This window comes from Nesoenas mayeri (assembly GCF_963082525.1).
Source record: "Nesoenas mayeri genome assembly, chromosome: 23".
Classification (NCBI taxonomy): Eukaryota; Metazoa; Chordata; class Aves; order Columbiformes; family Columbidae; genus Nesoenas; species Nesoenas mayeri.
Window position 1 is genome coordinate 3,335,387 of NC_137574.1, and position 23,686 is coordinate 3,359,072.

At 49.8% G+C, this 23,686-nt stretch overlaps 1 protein-coding gene across 1 annotated transcript in view; it reads right to left on the reverse strand.

Annotated features, from left to right (window-relative positions):
• Positions 1-23,686, reverse strand: part of PLXNA2 (plexin A2) — a gene marked incomplete at both ends in the record, with an annotated part of 134,786 nt that overhangs the window by 67,348 nt on the left and 43,752 nt on the right. Inside the window, one exon of the mRNA XM_080358362.1 lies at positions 21,290-21,424. Within this exon, the coding sequence (XP_080214488.1) occupies positions 21,290-21,424 (135 nt within the window). The remainder of the gene's footprint in view (positions 1-21,289; positions 21,425-23,686) is intronic.

Here is a 23,686-nt window from a genome sequence, read left to right on the forward strand (position 1 = left end):
CGTGACACAAACTCCCGTGGGATGTCCCTCTGGGCTTGCTTTGGATTTCAGGACCAGGGGCTGATGTGCCCAGAGCGGCCACATGGCACATCCAAGTGTCCCTGCCTGGGGACATCGCTGTTGCCACCAGAAGCGGCTTCTCGAAGCGTTGGCACCATCTTCTGACAAACGTGCTCAATGAGACCACCTGCCATGGCCACCACGCCATGGCGCAGCGTCCTTCACAGCGCTGATTAGTCCAGGCCTCAGGGGAGCTAATTAATAAGGATAAAAGGGGAAGAGCTTTCCAAAATTTCTGGGCTCAGGTGAGGATCAATCCGACGCAGGAAACTTTCATCTCGCATCAGTTCATGGCCTCCGCATTCAGCGCTTTGCCTTGCTGCCATGTAACTCATAGTGAGCCCTGCAGTCATTTAAAAGTTTTAACAGAAGCTCAGAAAATTCATTAAGGTGAATAATTATACAGTGCACACTTCTTCCCCTCTCTGTTTTGCAAGGAAAGTGGCAAAAGCAGAATTCTGAATAATTCTGGAGTTATAACCAATGTAATTAGGTGTTCAACGCACACTTACAATTGGGCTGTGCTTATTAAAATTACTGTTTTAGTCAGAACGTTGCCAGAGAGTCATTAACAGCACAATGGCTCGATTCCCCAGGACTCTAATTAGACTTGGGCGCTGGCAGCGTGGGGGATGCCCGCATCCACCGCCCGCTCGGTACCACAGGTGATGCCCGGTGGGGACATCCCAGAGCCTGGGGACCGGTGCCAGGAGACACCAGCACAGGGGACAGAGCCCCAGGGACAAAACAGCCCGGTCCCGACTCGATGTTGCCTTTTGTCATCAGTGATCGGGCTGGACGGTGCAGGCGGTGGCATCTTGGGCTCTGCTGTTTCCTCCTCGGAGAGAGAATCTCAGTTCGCTTTATTCTGTGCGATGCTCTGAGGCAGAAAAAGGCCAGGGCTGCATTAGCGCTGTCCCGAGGGCACGTGAACTTGGCCAGGAAACATCCGTGCTGTCCATAGGGCTGATGCTGGTATGGACAGAAGCCCAGCTGTGAATATGGTTGGACTCGCTGACCTTAAGTGTCTCTTCCAACCCAAACAATTGCGTGATTCTATGAATATCTGCAACATGAGCACTGGGTTAACATTTCAGTGGACCTCCCTGCATTCATCATCAGCGTCACTCGGGGGCTTGGTGCTAAGGAGCACCTGTGATGTGACAACAACTGGAAGCGGAGATACCTTGGAGGGAATGATAATGCCCACCTGGAAACACCCTGAGCATCCATCATCATCATCATCATCATCATCATTATTATTATTATTATTATTACTACTACTAACAGCCCTGCTATTATTATTATTATTATTACTAACAGCCCTGTTGTTGTTATTATTATTATTATTATTATTATTATTAATTATTACTACTACTACTAACAGCCCTGCTCCAAGCAGCTTCTTACACTGCTTTGCAAATGACGGAGGATCCAGAGCGGGTGCCGATGCCCTCTCTGTGCCAGGGAAGGGAGCTGCGTGCTCTGAAACGCACACATCCAGATCTGTTACGAAAGGCCTGAATCTCAGCGGTGCGTATCACAGGAAAGCTCCGTGCCTGCTGCTTGCAATCGCCTTCAGCCGTCTGTTTTTCCTCTCTTCCCATAAAAACCACACGCTAGACGGCAGAGGCCCCTTCCCCCAAGCTGCCAGCCTAGAACTCATGAATTCAGTTAAGTTGTTAAAAGGGATTGTGGCAGGCTAAGATAAAACAGAGGAGTTTAAAATGACAAACAGACTCCTAAATGGGATTAGAGTCTTAATGAAAACAGTAATGAATGAATGAGGCGACCAAATATTACCCATTAATATTAGACAGATAGATTAGATCCCTAGGCGCTGCATTTAAAACCGACATGAAATTACTTCAATTACTCTGCATTGATAAATAACAAGGCGATATTTACTGTTAAAACACATTTCCTCCGCCCTTCCCCATGCTTGCTTTGGCTTCTGCATCCCAAGAGGGAGAGCAGACCGTGGAGAGGCTGAAAAAAGGCACCAAACTGGGAAGCTCCTCATCTCCGCTCCTTTCCGTGGGAGACCCGGGCTCACCAGCATCCACCGCACACGTGTTCCAGGGCACCTGCTGCCGAGGACTCATCCCATTAGTCTCAATTACTCCCATCAACACCGCTATTTCAGCCCTTGTATTTCTGTGCAAGAGCCAAAGCAATCACTGCGATTCACTTAAAACCTGATGCTCGCAGCATCCTTCCACCTCAGAAATTCACTCTACCTTCGCTTGCTGGGGGATGCAGCTGCTCCACATCCTCCTTTCCACCCAGGGAAGGCAAGATTAACTTGATCAGAGGCCTCCTTCTAATGAAGAGATCATAGATGGATAATTCCTGGGTGCTTGGTGGTATTTACATGCTAATGATGAAAGGCCTCTGGTAAAGGTAATGTCAACAGGAGTCCCTGGTCCTTCCATCCCAGCCATCTGTTTTCTAGGTTCAGGAAAGCTCCAGAGAACAGGTTGCTTGCTGCTACAAAAGCTGCAAAAACATCTTTTCCAGCTCCGCCGCCTTGGTTTGCAAACCTTTGATAAATGAAGTGTTCTCCATGTGACACAGGAGATGCTGTGCTCGGAGCTGGATGCCCAGCCTAGCAGGACGATAAACAGAGCACGACTGTCGCACACCTGCACAGGTGTGTCAAACCACTGATGCTTTGCTGCTCTTAAATACCTTTGCAAAACAAAAACAACCTACCCTCATCCAACCTCATAACGTATCAGTCAACAAGAAAACCAGAAAATATCTCGTTTCAGAGATAAAAGAGGAGCAGCCCGTGGAAAACGTGCGGAGCGAATCGCGAGCCAGAGAACCTGAGCCCAAAGCCAGGTCCCTGCTGCAGTCGTCGGATACGTCACCTCGTGTTTTCTGAGCATTAGGAGTGGAGTCAAATCCCTCTCAGCTGGGATGCAGCCCCCCGGGGAAAGGCTGCACAGCGGTTACTCTGGCTGAAATATTGCTAAGCTTGGAGGACTCATTAAGTGTGGGAATGGGAGGCACCATACAGATATAAATTAACTTTCCAGAAAGGCAGCAAACCCCAGGCTTTGTGCTTTCCCACCCCAAACAAGGGGTAAAGCAGGGAGGTGCAGAGGGAGGAATGCACAGAGCTCTTCCCATAGCTCAGGGGATGGATGACCTTTCCAATATTATACCTGTATAAATCTTATTTAATTGAAATAATTAAATAAATGAAAGCTAAATCACTCCCTGCAGCAGATTTACATTGAAAACAAAGTCTGTTCAGACAGCGGTTAGTTTACACAACAGGCATTTAACATTCCTTTCCTAACTACTAGGGTGACTCCTGACCAGCTAACCACAAGATGAGTGATGGGAGCCCTGTAAGCCAAAGGCAACTCGCCAAGACGCAGGCAAAAGAAACAGCGCCAGCCCAGTGTGTACTTTAAACACACCATTAGGGGTTTTGGTGGATCAAAAGTCACAACGTGGTGGTTTTCACCCATCAAACCTTCCCCACAATATTCGCATCCTTTGGGATGCGACTTCATTTTTAGTGCCACCACCAAGTTGGCGCTTTCAACATCCACCGGGAACCCGGGTAAACTAACTAAGGGCCTCCCGTTATCTGAAATAAAAGCTGGAATGGCTTTTTGTAGCCAGAGAAGGTTGGGCAAAGAGTTTAGCTTTTATCTTTACCTGCTTTTCCTTGGGCTGCTGTTTTGCTGCATGGGGGAAGCAGAATCAAAGAGCAGCTCTGGGGCGATAGCATTGCTTTGACGAGAGGCAGAGGTGATATAAGCTCAGAGCTTTATCCATAAACCCCAGAATTGCTGCATTAATGCTCCCAGTGCTGCAATGCCAAGTCACTTGTCCCTAGAAGCCACATCAGCTCCTGCCGTAAACAGTTACTTTGACATCAGCTTCTCACTGTCCGGATACAGCACTCAAAACAGTGGCGTTTTGGGCAAATAATGCCACGAAACTATTTCTGCTCCATCAGAGCCTGAGGAACTTCTGCATATATTTCCATAAATCTCCCGGGCGTCAGCGCAGCAACGAGCGGACAGACTGCGAGGGGGACCCTGTGACTGCTGCTGAGGCGACCGACACATCGGCTCTGGAAAGACTTGGACCGAAATCGCAAAATAAACCGGCTTGCATGAAAATCAGTAGCTCTGTGTTTCCGTTGCGGCTGGAAATCAGGGCGAAGGTCCCCCCAGCTACTGAAATGTGCAACGGGTTGCCCCAGGAGGCTGAAAGTAGATGGCACTGAATAAACTTGCAGAAGATCGATTCTTCAAGGGCCAACTTGGGAATGTCTAAAATCTGTGAGGGTGAACCCAGAGCTGGGGGGTAGGTGACCACAGCGGGTCTTATTGCCATAAGAGAGGAGGCTGCTGACATTTCTAGGCAAAATTTAGTCCCTGGTGTGATGTTTTTCAGCTGCAAACCCCCAATGGGAGGCAAACCCCCAGCTGTGTGCTGCTGGAAGGGGATCTCCCCTCCTTCCCGCTGGGAGCCTGAAGCAGAGCAGCTGCTCCAAGGGCATTTCTCTGCAGGGCGGCTGGCAAGGGACAGGGTTAATAGTCCCACTCCATGTGTGACATCTCTTCCCTTTCTCCGAGTGCTTCTAATTACCAGGCTAAAGAAAGAGGGGCAGCTGGCAGCATCAGCCAGACCCCGACCCCATCGATCTCAGCCTGTTGGCCAAGGGAAGGGCTTCACCCCCATGTTGAGGCTGTGGTCCCCAGCTTCCCCCATCCCACCTGCACACAGAGCGAGCTAATCAAGGCCAAAGCCACCTTGGATAAAAATAAAAACCCAAACGGGAGCATCAGCAAGTCCCTTCTTCCAGCAGCTTTGGGGGGCCATGAATAAATAATGCTGCTAGTGAAAAGCTGCCTGCGCAGCCCCGGCGCGGTGGAGGGAGCAGACCGATGACTCTATTTCTGATGCACCGGCAGCCTGACAATTGGCAAATGAACCTCTGCAGTTATCTGTTTCCCCTCTTTATTCTTTTCTCATAAAAACTGGCAGGAACAGGGGTAGGAAAGAGATGCTGGCGGCAGCTGTGTTCAGTATGAAAAATGAGCAGCATATGTATGGGAGGCAGCTGGAGCCCAGCGCTCGCTGCAGAGCAGGGACCCCATGGCTCCCTGTCACACTGGTTATTGCCCTCTCTCCCTGTGCTTAACCCTTGCCGTGCTCCGCTGCTGCACGTACCGTGATGGAGCAAATCAGCCAAACCCACCGGGAGCCGCACCTGACGGTCACCAACACCCGGTGTCCCCAAACGGCAGCACGTTCCCTGCGTTTCTGGCATGCCCGGGAGCTTTCGGAGAAACTGTAGCCCTGCAGGAATGGACAACATGTGTATGTGCGAAATAAGAGACCACAGCTGCTCCCAGAAGCAGATGAAACATTATCCTCCCTTTATAGATGAGGGACTAGAGCTGAGACACGATGGGGCACAGCACCAGGGCTGCAGCCTGTGCGCCCCTTCCTGGGGCTCTGCCGCTCTTCCTCCTGAGCCTGCTTGGCTAAAAGGTCCCTATGCAGACCAGGTCTGCAGCAATTTGCCCAAAAACGCTTGGCGGACCCTGTGTCGGGGCCAGTGTCCCAATGCCACCCCCTTCCTGCCTGTCATGGAGGTAGAACCGGAGCTCCATGTGGCTTGTCCCCATCCCTGCCCGCTCAGCGTCCCCCCTCCAGCTCCTGGCCACTTGCCACCCTTGGCACGCACAGGGACACCGAGGCCACATTTTGTTTACCCTCCTCGCTCAGGAGAAAGCCCAGGGCTGCACGGGGGGACGTGTCTCGCCACCCACCTTGAAAAAGGATCCCACGTGGCCAACTGGCCACGGCACAGCAGGGTGGGCAACCCCGCATCTGCCCGCTCCGAACAGACTCGCAGGCTGTGCTCCGCGACAATGCCGCCTTTGTTCCCGGCTCTGGCACGTCCGAGGGTGTCAGTGACACTGAAAAGCTTTGACTGGCCCTTTCTGTTTGTTTTCTTGGCACACGCAAGTATCATTTCAATAGCCCAACTTCGGCTCTGCCCTGCACCTCGCGTGTGACCGACATTATTATTCAACAGCGGCTTTGCCCAGAGAATGAGCACAAAATTACGGCTTCCAGCCCCTCCAATGTCCTCTTACCTCTCTGCCCGCTTTCCCAGGAGAGCATCCTGCATCCCAAGGCTAAGAGGGCTGTGGGGCTCATCCCTCGGACCCCCACGTCCCCCAGGACGTTGCCTTTCCAAGGGGACAAGGCACTTTGGGGGTGCCAGTATGACCACCCCATATCCTGCTCGGCTCTTCTTGCAGCTGGTCCCAAAGCTCTGCTTGCAATTCGAGCAATCCTCGATTCCCTGTTTTGTGAACCATTTCAGGGTTCTTCAAATTATTTCAATACTGCATTAAACCTAGGAAGAAAGTCACAGGCATGACCGGTTTGTGTAATTTTATAGAGCCTTGAAAATCCAAAGCATCTGAATGCCCTAAGTAGCTCGAAAGGTCACAGAGTCGTATCATTACTGTTTTCACAGCCTGACCGTGGTCCTGCTACTCTTTTGCTCCAGGAACGCTGCCATAGTCTCCATGGCTTTTTAGTAACTATTGCTCTCTAACTACATTATGCTGTCCTTGCCAGTCAATTTTCTGCTACTCCATCACTTTCCCATTTGTATATCATTACATACGGCTGTCAAAAATATAATTTAGGAACCTGACCACCAGTGTGAGAAATGAACCCTCCTAAGTATATCCCAAACTCTCTAATTCCAAAAGAAAATGAGCTTTAAGCCTTTTCCCCCAAAGAAGAAAACCACTGTCCCATGGCAGCTGTAGCACGCCAGCCCTGTTATCACACACAGGCACAGCAGAGAGGGGGGGTCACCAAAAGTAACGGCTCAGGAGACAAAACAGCGAAGCTTCAGGGGCCAAATCAAATTGCAGGAAAACAAAGAGCTGGGGAAACGCATCGTTGCTCGCTCCATGCAGACGGCACCACGTTTGCTCCCACCAGGACCTGGGCACAGTGGGTACCGCTGCATCCCAACCACCATGGGACCAGGATGGGCTGGGGGTTAAGATATTATTTGCATCAGAGCCTCAAGGAAATGCCCATGGATTATCCCAATTTACTACTCTGAACAGGGCATTTTTCCATAGGGATGCACATAGAGAACCCAGCTAACCTTGCCCATGCTCAGTCGCTGGTAACCCTGGGTGTCTCTCTCTATGATAAGGCACTGAGCTCGCTCTCTCAAGGCCCTGAACTAACAGTTTAGACTTGAAGAGCAAATTTAGATAAAGAGGAACGTCCCTCCTTCCCTCTGCAAACACACACACACACTTCTGGTAGTGCGGTTCACACCATTGATTAGCTGCTTCATCGCAGCACTAACACTGGGGCTCTCCAAGATGCATTCTCGCTGAGTATGAAGGGCACCCAGAAACTGGGAGTAACCTCTCCTTTTGTAATGAGTTACAAGAAAACGTGCCGTTATTATAAGACATTTACTGCTGTACAGCACTCATCTTTTCCTCCTGAAACAGAAGGTGTCGCCAAGGAACTTAAAGTCCATTGCGAACACCACCAGACACAGTGGCGGCTGTGGCTTCCATTCTTTGGAGGCTTTTGCACTGTCACCGAGTCTGTCCCCTTCCCTTGACCCATAAGACTCTCTGAAAGATATCTGTCAACATAGGATAGAAACAGGCTGCTATGGAGTGAGGATTCATTTGCGGTGGTTTTCACTAACAGCTACAGTCGCTCTCATTTCTTTCAGTATCCTTGGCACCAGTGGGACAAATTCGCTGCTGGTGTAATACTCAAATTCATTTCAATAGATTTATGCTGAGACTAAATTCGGCCCCACATATTTTACTCCTAAGCTTAGTAATCAGCAGTGGAAATAATTTGCTGTTGGCTGCTCTGATGTTGCCATCTTCTTCGCATATCGAAATGACAAAGACACCAGGCCCTCAAAGTCCGATTGAAGAATAATTGGAAATCCAAAGTGGCGCTAAACGTTATTTTCTAAATAAAATGCATTCAATTACAGACCATGAGGCTGTAAAGCATTAGAAAAGATTAGTAGAGTAGGAAAAAAGAAGTATTCAAGCCTTCAGAGATTTCATTATATGCACAGGATACCCTCTGTTCTTTGGGACAGGATATAAAGCGAATGCAAAACACAGCAAATATTTCCAGCAGCCTGTGCTGTCCCAGAAGGGTCAGGATGCTGCTGCACAACTGGATTTTCATCTCAACTGTTGCACATAGTGCCTGCCAAGAGCTCTATGTTTTCCCCCTTCCATGACAGGCAGGCACAGCTGATTCTGCTTCCACCAGCGCCTTTTGTTACAAAAGCAAATTTCCCAGCTTGTTTTCAAACGCAGACGGTTTGTTCCAATAAACCAAGTGCACATTTGTCAATACTGTACACCAAGGCACCTGGCAGCCCGGTGCCACAGGACGGGAATGCTCCAGCGGCTCCCTTGGTGCTGCCCAAGGCTGGGATGTCCCCGTCGCTGGGCTTGGCCGGAGCTTCGCTCTCAGCAGCAAAAGCCAATAGACACTTGGAGGGTGTGCAGCAAATTCCGAGCAAGGTCTAGACCGAGACGTGGAGGGGAAAAATCTCCCCTGGGTCTCTATGCATTAGGCAAGGTGGGTGAGAAAAACAAATAATAGATGAAACAAGAAAAAGCAGAGAACAGAGCAATAAACCTTCCAGTAGAGGGATGCTGCAATGGGAAGAGATGGCGCTGGAAAGTGATGGGCTGGAACACGAGGGATTAGCGATCTCTGCAGGTTTGAGCCCTGGATTTGGTCTCCAAATCGTCCCCAAAACCTGCAGAGGAGGAACAAACCCATGCAAACGTCCAGGAGCTGGAAGCCAGAGTCTCCGTTGCAATGTGTCTGCCATGCCTGTGTTTTAACAAGCGCAATAACGCAGCAGATGTGCTCCAAACTTCAGCAAACAACACAATGGCCATCAAGCGAAAGAGGACAAAGACAATCGTATTTCACGCCGTAGGAGCTGGTAAACCCGTGCTCAGAGCAAGAAAGTCGCGGCCAAACAAACATGACCCCGAGTGGGATCTGCGGCTCCGGCAGGCACATTCTCAGCCTACACAAACAGGGAAAGACGAGATGCATTTATCTCAGACACTTCATTTCAACAGCTTTCCTTAACAGCTCTGGCCCCTTGAATTAATACATATTGCCAAGCAAGCTGCGGAGCAGGCTCGCAGTGGGGGAGATATAGTTATTTACATGTCTGATCGCCCTTTCCCTAGAAGGATTAAAGACCAGGTGAAGTTTCTTTGCCACTAGTATTTTATTTTATTTTTCCTTTTTAAAAGAGTAGATAATTGTCGCTTGAAATCATTCAGCTGCAGACGCAACAAATTCCTGACCTGCGGCTGATCTCAAATGACCACGATGACATCTCGACTCCACCGATAAACACACCCGCGCGATGGGGGAGAGGGGAGAACAGCCTACACGTAACCGAAGATGGATTTATTCCAGCCTTTGCTATAAGGCTGAAGGCTAGGAAGCCAAATCCCTCTCTCCCAGGGTTTCATTAGCTGGGAATGGCTTTCTAACGAGATTTACACAATCTAGCCTGGAGCCTACACATTTTGCTCTGCACCCAGAGACAATAACAATGGGGAGCTAAGGAGACGCCTTCTTTTTCTCTGGTCACCCATAATTCAAGACTGTTACCCTGCTGCCACCGATGTGATTACACAGAGTGCAAAAATAAAATCAAAACCTGCCCTTCTATAGCATTAAGACTCCAATTTCAACCGACCCAAGCCAGGAAAATTTATAGTTATGGGGACCACATTCAGTCCATTAGGAAAGGATAGGAAATTGCCAGCTGGGGTCCAAATGACTTTCTCACCTCGTCTTCCACCGGCCAGGAGCCCAGTTAGGGGGAGCAGCATCACTCCTGTACAGACACTCTGCGCACACCAGAGAAGGGGACCAGGGTGGGTATTTCGGGGCGGTTGTGGCAGGTGGAACTGTGTCCCCCAACCCCACTGCACCCCTGGAAGGCCACGGAGAGCCCTAAGCTGACCGTTCCCTTACGCGATTCGATGGATTGAGGTTCTTCGCATCCTCTGCTGCAGCAAACACACACCCCGAGCCTGAATCCAGACCCCTCGAAATCATGCAGCCGCCCTACAGGGATGCTGTGGGAGACCCACAGCTTCCCCCAGCACCCTGCTGGGACGAGGTGACAAGGACAGAGCTGCGTCCCAGGCCACCAGCCGGGCCATGCAAACTGAAAGCAAAGACCTAAACTAGAACAATCTGGAGTCTGCACGCTCCTCTCTGCAGCGGCAGAGATGCTGTTTCTGGCACGGTTTCTCCGATAACGCTGTTCTAGTGCGGTCAGCTCTTTTTGGATGGAAGGATTTGAAGCAAATGCTTTTTGTGGGTAGGTCTGTCGACTCACACGAAGGCCCAGCGACAGGAGAAGGAGTTGTTTTTTAACACCCATCCTCCCCTCTGAGTCCTCCCCTAAACAAAAAAGACCTTATCATCATGTTCTTATGGAGATATTATTAGCACACAAGCCACTGACAGTTGCCTGTCTGTGAGTCACTTCTTAAAGGGATGGGGAAAAGCCTGCACCAACGGCGGCTTGTTAGGAGACAGTGAACATATCAGTCATGAGCCGTAGTGCTAAATACCAGCCTTATCGCAGCACATTAGATGGGAGATGCTCATGTCTGGAGCTCATGTCCTGTGCAGCTGGGTGGACCAGGGAATGACAGTGACACAGGCCACCAGCAACTGAAGCAGGTGGCAGCGGGGCAAGCAGAGAGCCCTTACCCAATTCTGCCTTGAATGGCAGTTGACTTTGGTCATTTTGGTTTTGATTTCTATCACTGTAGTGCTCTGGAGCCCACAGCATTGACCAGGATCATTAAGGGTGTCACTAACAAAGCAAAAGGCATGTCCCTGCTTCCAACAGTCAGAGAATCATTTTGGTTGAAAGAGACTCTTGATATCATTGAGTCCAGCCATTCCCCCACCCCCGGCACTGCCCCATGTCCTGAGAACCTCATGTCCGTCTGTCCAGCCCTCCAGGGATGGTGACTCCAGCACTGCCCTGGGCAGCCTGTTCCAACGCCCCACAGCCCTTTGGGGAAGAAATTGTTCCCACATCCAACCTCAACCTCCCCTGGCGCAACTTGAGGCCGTTTCCTCTGCTCCTGGCGCTTGTTCCTGGGGAGCAGAGCCCGACCCCCCTGGCTCCAAGCTCCTTTCAGGCAGTTCAGAGATCAGAAGGTCTCCCCTCAGCTCCTGTTCTCCAGGCTGAACCCTGTTTTGGGTCACCATGACCCCCAGGCTGACGCAGCTCAGATCCCACCAGCACCCGCATCCATCTCAGCTGCTATGAAACCCTCCATGCCTGAGTCTTGTTTCTGGGCCCCTGTTCTACTCAAATCTTATTTTTCCCACTGCCGGTACGTGACTTCAAATGGGTCTTTTAATTAAACTATTTGAACGCATCTCTGATGCCTTGACAACCTAATTTGGTCTCCTCCAGGTCTTTCAGCACCGCGTGCAGGAGAGCAGCAGGCACCATCCCGCCCACGTGGCGCAATCGCTCCAGCTCTGCGAGCACTCAACTCAATTTCTGTTTGAAAGGAAACATGAATACTAATTAAACAGCCATAAGGGCACAGAGCAGATAAATATGTGTTGCAAGAGAAACTGGAGAGACACACTCTGAAGTGCAGCCAGGGAGGGGAGGAGGCGATGTGTCATTGTGTTTGGTGGCACAACTTCAGAACAGCGCCCATCGCTTCGAATACTCCTATAACCAACCAAACCCGGTGTTGTGAACGTGCTGGACTTTCCTTATTGCCTTAAAACCTTCCTCCTTCTCCAGTGTGACATCCACAGCTGCCTTGACTTCAGTAACACACAAGCAGAACAACATTTTGCTCCGTCAAAGGCTGGGGACAGCGGGGTTTCCATGCCAGCTTCCAGCACGCTCCAACACACCCGTGCCAACTCCTCTGCAACTGAGCAGCCCTCTGGGCTGCGATCAGCAGACTGGAAGGATAACGATCATCTGAAGCACAATCTTTTCCTGCCACATCTTGGGATTTAAAAAACAAAACGCCTCAATTTTTTTTTGTCTAGCAGCAAAAGGCGAGCAGTCAGGGTAGGAGGGCTGGGTTATACAGAACAGCCCTGGCTCCCTTTCTGCTCGGCCCTTTGCAAACGCAGCCGAAACCTCCTGGTTCAGCCCCTGCTCAGGTTAATTTTAAGCACAGAATACTCTGCCTGGCTTTGTCTGCACAGACAAGGAGCAGGTGAAATGGGTGACGCTGTTCTGCACCTCCTGCAGAAGGGCAGAGCTGCGGAGACGCTCTGCATGACACAGGCACATCGAGGCAGAAACACCAACATCCCACCTGAGTTCTGGGGTTTTTCTGCCATCAGAACCAGCACGTTGGCCCTGCCAGAGTTCAAGAAGGTTTGGAGCAAAAAGTTCCCAGTTTGAGAAGAAAAAAGCAAACAAATCAACCCAGAATGTGTTAATATTCACAGATGACTTTGCAAACTATGCGTCACTGCAAACCACAACTGGTGCCTTATCTTTGCGGCACTACGGAGCACCAAACCGAACAGTGACGAAGTGAAGAATGGTTCTTTGTTACAGGACTAAGGATTTGGGAGGTTTCAGCTCAGCCTCTCTGATTTCCTATGTGTGTGACTTCGGAGAGCTCACGTAGCATCTCTACGCTTCAATTCCTCAGCTAAAAAGTGATATTACTGCTCCGTCTCGTAGGGCTTTGGGGAGGATAAATCTGTTTAGCGGCGAGCAAAACACTCACAGGCTGGTGGTGTTTGCTGCAAAGCAGCCGGTGGAAATTAGGCAGCCGTGATAACCGAACAGGCAGGTAAGCACAGAGGAAAAAGAAACAGGGAAAACAACAAGCTCCCCGTGCAAGGACACTTTCTAAGCTTGATTATGGTAAAAATTACTTGTGTTACACCCGCACATGAGACCTTCAGGACTGCTATTTCCCCTCTCACGAACGCTGAGCTCCTCTGCAAACTTGGCAGGGAAAAGTCCCCAGCACAGCGCTGGGCACGCAGGGGGGAGAGCGGAGTGTTTAGTCTGCTGGGCACATTCCTGCGCCCTGCTAAAATAAATACAAGATTATTAACAGAGCTCCTTTTCCTCACCAGCATCGGCCAGAAACACCCCAGTTATCAAGTGGCTCCCGAGGGACGGAGCTGGAGGGACCCCTGAGGCTGGAGGGGTTTCTTGCGGTGCAGGATTTGTGTTGGGATGCTCAGCTTGCCTGTGGTCCAAAAGCATCCCAGGTTTCCAATCCCTCTGCCTTCATACCCACGATCTGACACGCTCAAGGAAACCTCCAACATTTTTGCCACAACTAAGTTTTAACAGGGGAAACATTTTGCTGGGGAAAGAGAAAACAAGCGCAAACCCCACAAAAAGTTGGTTTTCTGCTTTGCGACCAGCCTTGACTTTTATATTTAGTCCCAGCTTGCAATACCATTACAATCAGTTCCCCTGGGGCACATCCCTCATTTTCAACTTATCTGGAATCTGGAGGAAGTTCTTCTGTACTTTTCTAATAGTTCGGTGGGAATTTGGTTTTAAAGCTGAATACTTGTTTGCATTAAAGCTGTGCCAGTGGGGCTGGCCTAAGGGAACCCTTGGCAAAGCGCCATTCAAAGCTTTGGGCTGGGACTTAGACTGGATTTTTCAGCCCCGCTCATCTCAAAATGATCACAGGAATCTGTGTTTGTAGCTGTATTTCCCTCAACTGACCTGAAACAAAGCAAATTAAAGACAAAACACAGTCCAGCCAATTTTGCAGAACTTTGAGGGGAAAAATAGCAAATACACATTGTCTGCGCTTCCTGCAAACTTCATAATAATAAAGCGATACTCTCCACCGTGTCCCTTTTTCCATTTCACCCTTCACTGGATCATTTTATGCATCTATTCCCGCTGCTAATTCAAACTAATTAAAGTATAAAACAGAATAATTTGCGCCATTTCAGCGCTCCCCTCGCCATATTGTGAGTTATGTTTCTTCTTTGCCGGCGCCCGGAGTGAACAATTCCCCTCCTTGCCGGATGAACCGTCGCCAAATCCATTCGCTGACAAGACAAACTACTACAGCACCAAAGGAAAAGTTCAGGAGACCTGTGTCTGTCTGTCCGTCCGTCCAAACGCGCAAATCCTGCAGCAAACCCAAAGCTCTCCCTGCATTGCTCCAACTCAGCCATGAACATCAGCATCATCCAGGGGGATGCAGCAGGAGCCCCAGCTCCATAAACCCACTATGGGGAGGTGATATTAAACCTGGAGGGACATTGAACCACGCTGCAGCTATCGAGGATGTCACCTGTCCCCTTCCAAACAGCCGTGTGCTGAGAAGGAGGGTGCGTGCGTGTGTACGTGCACCTAAGGGAAATTCTGGAAGGATTTCAGGACTGCAGTCGCTCGCCTGAAAATTAAACAATAGGTTGGTGGAAAAGGAGGAATTGGGAAGGGAAGCGAACACGTGGGAACCTGTGGTTGCGACTGGCAGGGGAAAAAATAACCCCAAAAGAAGCCCGAACAAACACAAAAGCAACAAAGCATAACAAACCAACTATGAAAGCAAGCTTTGCGGGCGCTTGCAAGAAACAGCCACATGAGCCATGTCTAAAATATATCGCATTTAGAAAAAAAGCAAACCCACCCAACACAATGTCCAATTTTTACACTGGGGCATATTTTTGTTTCCCCATTTCTTCCAGGAAAGTTGATTTTCCAAGCATTTGTTACCCTGAAGACTTCTGTGCTTAACTCCGCACCCTCAAGTGCTTGAGCATGTTGTATGTGCGACAAACGGGCTGGAAATGGGACAGCGAGCTGGGTTTGGCTTTGTTTTTTTGGTCAATGGATGTTAATGGACACATCCTCCTTGTCAGGTAGATATTGCTAATGATCTCAGTCAAGTTTTTAGCTTGATTATTCCTAATTGACTGCAGGGGGGAGACTGGAGCAGATCACCGGATTCTGGACGTGTCTGGTGGGATTCAGCTGAGCCATTTTCCCTCCCAGTGGTTCCAGCTTTGCTAAGATTACGTCCAGCTAACTGGCTGTTCAACTAGCAGATAATGTAGTTAAAAATTTAATCAGTTCATTTTTTTCACTCTTGATGATTCCAGACCCTTTTATCCACATCTCCTGCATTTTTTATTGTGTTTTCTCAGTTCTTTTCAGGACACCATCAGTATTTACAGCCTCGCTACTCCAGAATTGATGGACTTCTTTGTTTTGCTCAGCCCTCCCTCCGATTCCAACCTCTTTTAAATCATCCGCCTGCCTCCCTCTCCATCAGCATCCAGAACGTTCAGCCCAAAATAAAGCAGTTTTCACAGGACTTAAACATCTCGGGGTTACAGGACCGGGAGCCGCGCAACAAATTATCCCCAGAGACTCCTGCAGATCCGCAGCTCCTGACACGGGGGCATTTGCAAAGCAAATATTTCACAGCTAACACAGACAAAAAAGACAGTTTCTTTACCTAAAGCCACGATGATGTATGTGCAAGAGGGAGCGGGGGGGAACTTCACTCGGTGGAAAAGCAACAGGAGCCAGGAGCAGGAGTGAGATGCTTGTAACCAGGTCAATACTGGTCATACTGGTCCCCAGTGCTGATGCACGCACAGTAATGATGCTTAGAGCGCTGCTCTTTGCTGGTTAAGAGGTAAAGCTGCGATAAAGTGGCTGCAGGCAGATAAACAGCACCTTCCACCTCTTTTATTCAAATAACCTTCAAGATTCCCCCAGCAGTGAGTGCTGGTCCCCTCCTCGTGCCCAGGGACTGTCACTTAGAGCAGCAGCTCTGCCATCCTCCCCACACATGGGGGGAATCTTTAGGGACTGGAATCTTTAGGGACCAGCATTAATCCTCACTGCCTCCCACCAGGCTCCGCTCATAACCCTCTGCATAAGGGTCTCTGAACTACAGCAACCGGGTATAAAAGTGTCACGTCAGCCACGAGAAATCTCTCAGGTACTCGCTTACAAAACAAGATAAAGTCAGCCTGCACCCTCTAAACCCTCCTGGCCTTCCCCTAAGGCAACATTACCCCGCAAAGGGCACGGAGAGGCTCAGCATCACGCAGGGCTCAGCATCATCTCTGGAGACATCCCAGGCCAGGCTGGACGGGGCTCTGAGCAACCTGAGCTGGTGAAGATGTCCCTGCTCATGGCAGAGCTTGGACCACATAAGCTTTGAAGGCCCCTTCCGACCCAAACTATGGTATGATTCTATGATCACACAGGGCTCAGCATCACGCAGGCAAACCAAGCATTCAGTACCCGCTAGACGAGCAGAGGATTCCTCAAGAGCATCTCCTGCTACAGAGGTCCATGGCCTTTGGAGCTCTGCCATGCTAATTGATGTTATCTGCATTTCACTGGGTGATTATAGGTTATTATTTCTACCACGGGAATGGCGAGGTTCACGGTCACGGAGCAGGAAACCGCTCTGTTACAGACCGTATAAAACCAGAATGAAATCATCCCCCTGTGGCAGAATTAACCACCCAAGTAACTATGGATGAGCTGCGCGCAGAGCTGTTTCTGAGGCAATGAAATGTGCAAGGAATTTTGGAGGATGCTTATGGAACGTGAATTTTGCATTTGCAGCATCCTGGCCCAGGTACCTCATTAGGAAGGTGCTGCTTCGCCCACCAGGGAGCAGACTCGCAGCGCACGACCTCGGCGCTTCATCAACCTGTTTTACATGATTAGCACAAACAAGAGATAGATCATTAGCTGGAAAAAAGATATTGGAATATAATGAAGGAAAAGATACATAGGGAAGAGAGAATGGGAGGATGGGGAGTGCCTGCCCTGAGTTCTGGTTCTTCTATAACTACCTGAAGGGCAGTTCTAGCCAGGTGGGATTGGGCTCTGCTCCCAGGCAGTCAGCAATAGGACAAGGGGGCATGGGCTTCAACTTAAATTTAGGCTGGAGATTAGAAAGCAATTCTTTGCAGAGAGAGTGGTCAGGCATTGGAATGGCTGCCCAGGGAGGTGCTGGACTCACCGGCCCTGGAGGTTTTTAAACTGAGATTGGACATGGCACTTAGTGCCATGATCTAGTAAACGGACTGGAGTTGGACCAAGGGTTGGACTCGATGATCTCTGAGGTCTTTTCCAACCCAGCCCATTCTGTGACTCTGCTCCTGCACTCTCTGCATTTGGGCAGGGAACAGACCTATTGGGCCACGTCTCTCTTGACTAGCACAGTGATCCTCCTTCCAACAAGCCCTGTGGTATTACGATCACACCGTTTTAAATTCCGTCTTTATAGCCCTTGATTAGGCAGTGAAATCTTTGGAGCCGCCGATCCCTTGTCCCGCCGTGCGTTTGATGGAGCCTCCGCTAACTCCCAGATTAAAAATAACAACTTTTTCCTCTTCTAGCAAGAGCTGCATAAATCTCTGGCCCCGATTCTGCTGACGCTTACATAATCTCCGTGCCGGAGGATGCCCAACACTTCTGCTGCTGAAGGTGGACGTGGGAGCGGAGTCAAACCTGCTGCGTTTCAAACCAGCGCTGCAACAGTTTGGACTCGCACAGGGAGCAGATACAGCCACTAAAAAACAGGGTGCAGCCTTGGAGTCATAAACCTGCTCTCTTCCTACAGGCCTTATTTAATTCAAATGCACTGAGCTTTTGTACATTAAAACACCCTACCATGATGCACAGACAATTAATGCCTCGGGATTGAATTATAAAGCTCCTTTTTCTTTACATAACCAGCATTTTTCCTGTAAATGTCAGTTCTTTCTCTCTGGAAGCAAGAAATTGGAGAAGCTTTTCTGCACATGCAGGGGCTGTTGATGTAGAGTAGGTGATGTAGTTGATGTAGACTCGCTATTAAATGGGAAGATTTTTAATCTGGGGGCACTTGGTGACCCCAAGACACTCACCGCCGCTTTTGCCATTAACATAGCGGCTGACGTGCGCGTCACGACAGCAACGCTCCGATTCCACTGCGATATTTTATTTGGTGCATGATTTCCCCTCCGTCCCCTTATAGAAACTACTAATTGAATTTGTTTGCCTGTGAAAAACAAGAGGCAGCTCACGCTGGGCAGTGGCTGAGAAGAAGCAACGCAGTGCAAGTCCTCTCGCCACGGCTGTGCCGCTGCCCCCCAACATCCATCACCCCCAGCACCGACTATTATTTAACCCAAGGGCAGTTCCAGCTCTGCCGACGCCTGGCAGTCCCGGTCCCGCTGCTGTTCCCATCCCGGCACCCCACGGATCTCTGCTAACGCAACACGGCTCCATCTATCTCCGCGGCATCCAAGCCTTGCTCAGCTTGTGGGCAGAAATGCTGTTTGCTTTGCTAGAGCGATGCTGAGAAATGAATCCCTGCTTTAAATAGTCCGCACCAGAATCGTTTCTCGTGCCGTAAGAAACCAGGTGCGGTGGGAAAAGAGCCTGTAAAAGCTTCTAATAAGCACTCTTGAATCATGTGGTTAAAGAACTCAAAATAAGCGGCTGGGAGCAAAGTTTCTTTATCCTTCTCTCCCCCGGACTGGGCTGCGCAACTGTTGCTTCTGTGCTTTGTGGGAGTGAAATCAAATGTCAAATATTCTGCTTTGGAAGAAGCTGGCAGCGAAACATGAAAGGCTCCTGGAGAGCTCCAAAGGACTGCGGAGAAATTGGAGCGAGACGCAGACAGGGCTGGGACCGGAGCCAGGGGAGCGGGGAAGGGCTGCGCCTGCAACCACAACTCCAGATTTATGGATAAAGAAACCGCTTCCCCCAAGGCGTTTTCAGCATAAAGCTGATCCTAGCTGCTGCTAGCACAGAAGGGAAGATGGGCTTCGTACCGAAATGTGATATCTGCTCTTTGTCGGGAAGCATCCACACATTTATTGTGCGGAATCGCAGCCCAACGCAAGAGCATCGCGTCCCAGCGCTGCTCTGTACCCAACACCACAGCCACAGCAGCTCAGGACCTGCAACCCATCAGTATTGAGGAGCACATTTCTTAGCTGAATTCCATTTAAAAAAACCCCCATTTTTTGAAATACATGTTTTGACATAGCCACGTATCCTATTTGTTTCTCAGCGGATATCTAAAATCCCAGACTCTCGCCAGCCCTCCCCCAGTACGTTAACACGCAGCAGATCAACATGAAGAACAGCTGCTCTCTGTGTCATTTTACTGTGGCACAATTTCATTTTGTTCCAGATTTCCAGACTTCAGAAGGCATTTTTACCGCATGTCCTCGGTAATTCCGAGGGCACTTCCCACCACTCACAGCCTGAGACCTCTGACTCTGGTGGTTCTTTCCCCTTCTCTGGGTACTGACCCCTTTTCAATCATCTCCTTTATATAGCGCTCAGGCAAAGAAAGTACATATATATATATATACATATATATATTCTCCCCTCCACTTCGCTGAACTATCACATTGCCAGGATTAGGGCGATGGGGTCACAGCAGTTGACAAAATCCATATGTAACAGCATAGCGGGACTTTTGGACCCAAAGCACACATCTCTGCAAGGGCAAAAGGCAAATCCTACAGCAAGCCCAGCAAGAAACAAGGGACCTCGTCCCCCCATTCCTGGAGTCACCCCCAAGCCAAGAGCTTTGCCAGAGCTGTGGCTGGAAATGGAGTTGAGGTTCCGGGAATATTCTATTCTTTGCTAATTCTCTTCACATCTTTTTGTCTCACAATTAAGCAAATTAGAGCTTTGATGAATATTAAGACGCTCTTGCCTCATAAAAGATGAGTTGGAGCCATTCCCACTGGAGTTTCCTCCTAAGGAAAACAGCTCCTCAAGTGTTTGAGACACACGCTGGATCGTTTCCCACCTGGCGAGAGCACGAGGAGCATGTGGCTCCCGGAGATAAATGACCACAGCATTACCATTTTAATAAAATAATTCAAAGTTTGCATAGAACCTCATCATTACCATCCAATCCAAGCCCAAGCCAGAATGGGATCCTAAATCTGTGGCTGCTCACGGCAGTTTCTATCACTGGGTTGCTATAACAAGTATATAATGCCTTCTTTAACCACAGGGATTCATTGAGTTAAATCTTTTAGCAGGGAGAAGACTTTGCACTTTTCTGAAGTATTTATTCCCTGGCTTTAAATAGCTTTATAACCAAGCTACGTATTGGCCAATTTATTTTGTTTTGCTACAGGTTTTGCCGGCTTTGGGAGGAGCCGTTGGCTCCGGTACCTCTGTGCAGAGCATCCCTTGGAGCAGGTGGGAGGGAGGACAGGTTTACCAGCAGATGTAGAAAGCTGTTAGTGACCAGAGGGTTAACTCGGCACGGAACAATTTAATAGCATCCAGACATCTTCAGCTGCAACCCTTCTGCTGCCTCCACCACCCACAAGGTACCAGCTCTATTAATCTGAATTACACAGTTGTGAGTAATAGCCAATAAAATGCTCAACGGAGTCAGTGAACCCAGAAGTCTGGCTTAATGGTGGGGACTTTGTGTGTTTTCTTGTCTCAAGAGGAGAACAGAAGGTCCCAGATTGTTTACGTCGTGCTGGCTCCCCTAAAAAACAGACTCCTGTGGGCTGCTGGCCGTAAATTCCCATCATAATCACTCTGGTGGTGTTTTTGTGGTCCCAGGTGGGCACCACGTCCAGGGCAGCGGCAGAACTGGCATGGGAGGGGTTGGCACGGCACAGACACGGCTTGCACAGCACCCACCCGCACCACGCTCGGTCCCAGCTCTGCACCAGCATCGCTCGCTCACAACCACTCCAAATACACCGGGAAATAAACAAAGCCATCGTAAAGGATGCTCAGGCAAAACTACGCAAAACCACAGTCTGCCAGCCTCACTGCAGAGAGGAAATCCATACACTTCATGGCTCGGAATCTTGTTATCAGGTTCAGAGCCCTATACCATGTTTCCCCCGCACCAGCTCAGCTCAGTCTCCAGCACCTGCAGACAAGAACTGGGCACAGCTCTCTCCTCTTTGAACTGATGACAATCTCAGATCAGAGGCAGATAAAACCGAGTTTCTGCTGGTGCTCCTTCCACCCGGACCCATCTGCGCACCATAGGGCTCAGCACACAACCCAAGCTCCGCGTGCCCCAGCAACACGCTCCTCATGGAAGGAACCACGGAACCGTTTTGGTGGGAAGAGACCCAGATGCCTCACCTGTCGCTCCGACATGACGTACAGATACTTGTGATCGATGGAGAAAGCCATGTCTCGAAGGACTGGGCTCCCGTCCTTGAAAACCGTCACCATTTCATACTGAATTCCACCATGGGGAGGACCATCTGCTCGGATCTGGAAGAAGCACAAACGGTTTACAGGTGATTTCATAGCAGCCAAATTCTGATTCTATTTTGGGGGTGTAGTAGGGGGGTGATGGGAGGATGACAAGGTAGGAAAAGGAATCTAATTCAAAATCTCAGCTTGCAACCTGGCGACAAAGCAAAGAGCTGGCAACGTGCACATACAGGAGTGAAAGCAAAGGCTCCTCCTCCACTGAACTTGATGTGATTTCCCCAGTCGATGAGAAATAATGAGAAAGTTTTGCGGTCGCACGGGGAGCACACGGACTGTCAGTGCGCTACAACTGACCGCGGGCATCCGAGAGCAACAAAGACTCTCAACTTTTTAGATTCTCCCCAAAATAAGCCTGAAAGACCACAAGACTCCACAGACAAAGCCAAGTTACAGAAGAGACTTTTCTTTTTTCTCCATAAAGAATAAGACTCGGACAATCTCCATCACCTCTTGCTGCTACAGAAACCTCCTACAATAACATATATCTGCTTAAAAATGTGGAGATACTGCTCCCACCCTATTCCTTTCGAATTTGCAGGATTCAGCAAACTAATTCAGAACTAGCACAGCGGCCATGTGGCCTGTGTGGTTTGATGGGTTCCTAATATCCATCCACCCACCCAAAGCCACCTCCCAGCTCCCGCACAAAACCTGCCCAAGCTGTGACAAACCCCATCCCTGCCAGGAGCGGCTGCTGCCAAGGATACTCTTCCAAAAGTTAATAATTAATGGCCTTGGGGGCTGCGCGAGGGGAAGGGAGGAGGATAAACAAACAATTTACATTGTCTCTCCTACCAGGATTTGCATGTTTGAATAGCCGTTTGATTGCGACATGGTGTCGACACGGCTGAAAACACCGGCAGCTGCCAGGCGGGCGAGCCGGGGGCTCCGGCGATGCTGCGCGACGGGGCCGGAACGCGCTCGGCACGCGGGTGAACCGGAGCACGTGCGAGGAGAGGGATGCACGAGGGACTTGCCCGTCCCTGGAAAAGCCTCTTAGCGCCAAGATACCATCTGCCGCAGCCTCGTGCTGAGCTGTCCTGCCACAGGTCAGGCATTGGAACGGCTGCCCAGGGAGGTGCTAGACTCACCGGCCCTGGAGGTTTTTAAACTGAGACTGGACATGGCACTTAGTGCCATGATCTAGTAAACGGACTGGAGTTGGACCAAGGGTTGGACTGGATGATCTCTGAGGTCTTTTCCAACCCAGTCCATTCTGTGTGATCCCATTTTGCTGCTCGATTACTCCCTGCCTGCCTGCAGTACGGAGGAAGAGGCACGAGGAGACAGCTTTGGACAAGTTTAAACCATCAGAGGATGCAGGATGGAGCAGCAGAGAGGGGCCTCTATTTTATTTCTGGTTCATGTCTCCAGGAAGCAAGAGATCAGGTTGTTAAGCATCGTAAGATTTATCTGAGAAATGAGCCACCCCAGCTGGAAATACAACGATGTCTTCATACTCATAGAGAAGAGATGCTTCCCCGCACCCTCCTCCAGATAAAACCTCTTCTGGGAAAGAGCCCTGATGCCTCCTGCCATGTAAAGACACGTTGGGTACACAAACACATTTATTTTCTGGATTTCTCTCTTTTCTCCTTGCCTTCTGAGTTTTTAGCGATATAAAAGAACACGGAGTTTCAATCTGAGTGGTCTGGTTTAACAATCATGGCCAGACGCAGGGAGCCTCCGGCAAGATTCCGCAGGTGGCCCAAACCTGCCTTGAAAACCCTGAACTGCCAGAGAGGAATATTAAATGGAAAAAACGCAGAAGGTCAAATCCTGCTTTAGTTACACTGGTGCAAATCGGGATACTTCATTTCCTTCACGAAACACTGAGAACTAGAGGCAGGTTGAGAACACTATCTTGCTGGGTGTTGCAAAGCCAAGTGGCCTGTTCATGTGGCGCTGCCAGTTCCTGCACCACGGACAGAGGGACGAGGCTCCAAAATCACCGGAGGAATAAACAGCAGGGACGCTGGGCTTGTCAGGGACACACAGCCGCCTCCATGCAAACACCTGATTAATGGCCAAATGGGAATGGAAACACCGGACATGAAGGATCAGCAGCCTTTGTGAAAAACAACTGTTTTTCAGAGTTCCCTCGGGGCACCGGCAGCTCGTTAAATTGAGCTTCTTTCTAGTAATGAGGTCAGACAGGGCTAATAAAGAGAGATACCGCTGGACAAGCCTTGTGCAGCCCAATTCCAACTGGGAATTTTGGCTGTGGGCTGGAGACAGCACCATGTGCATGACGGCTCC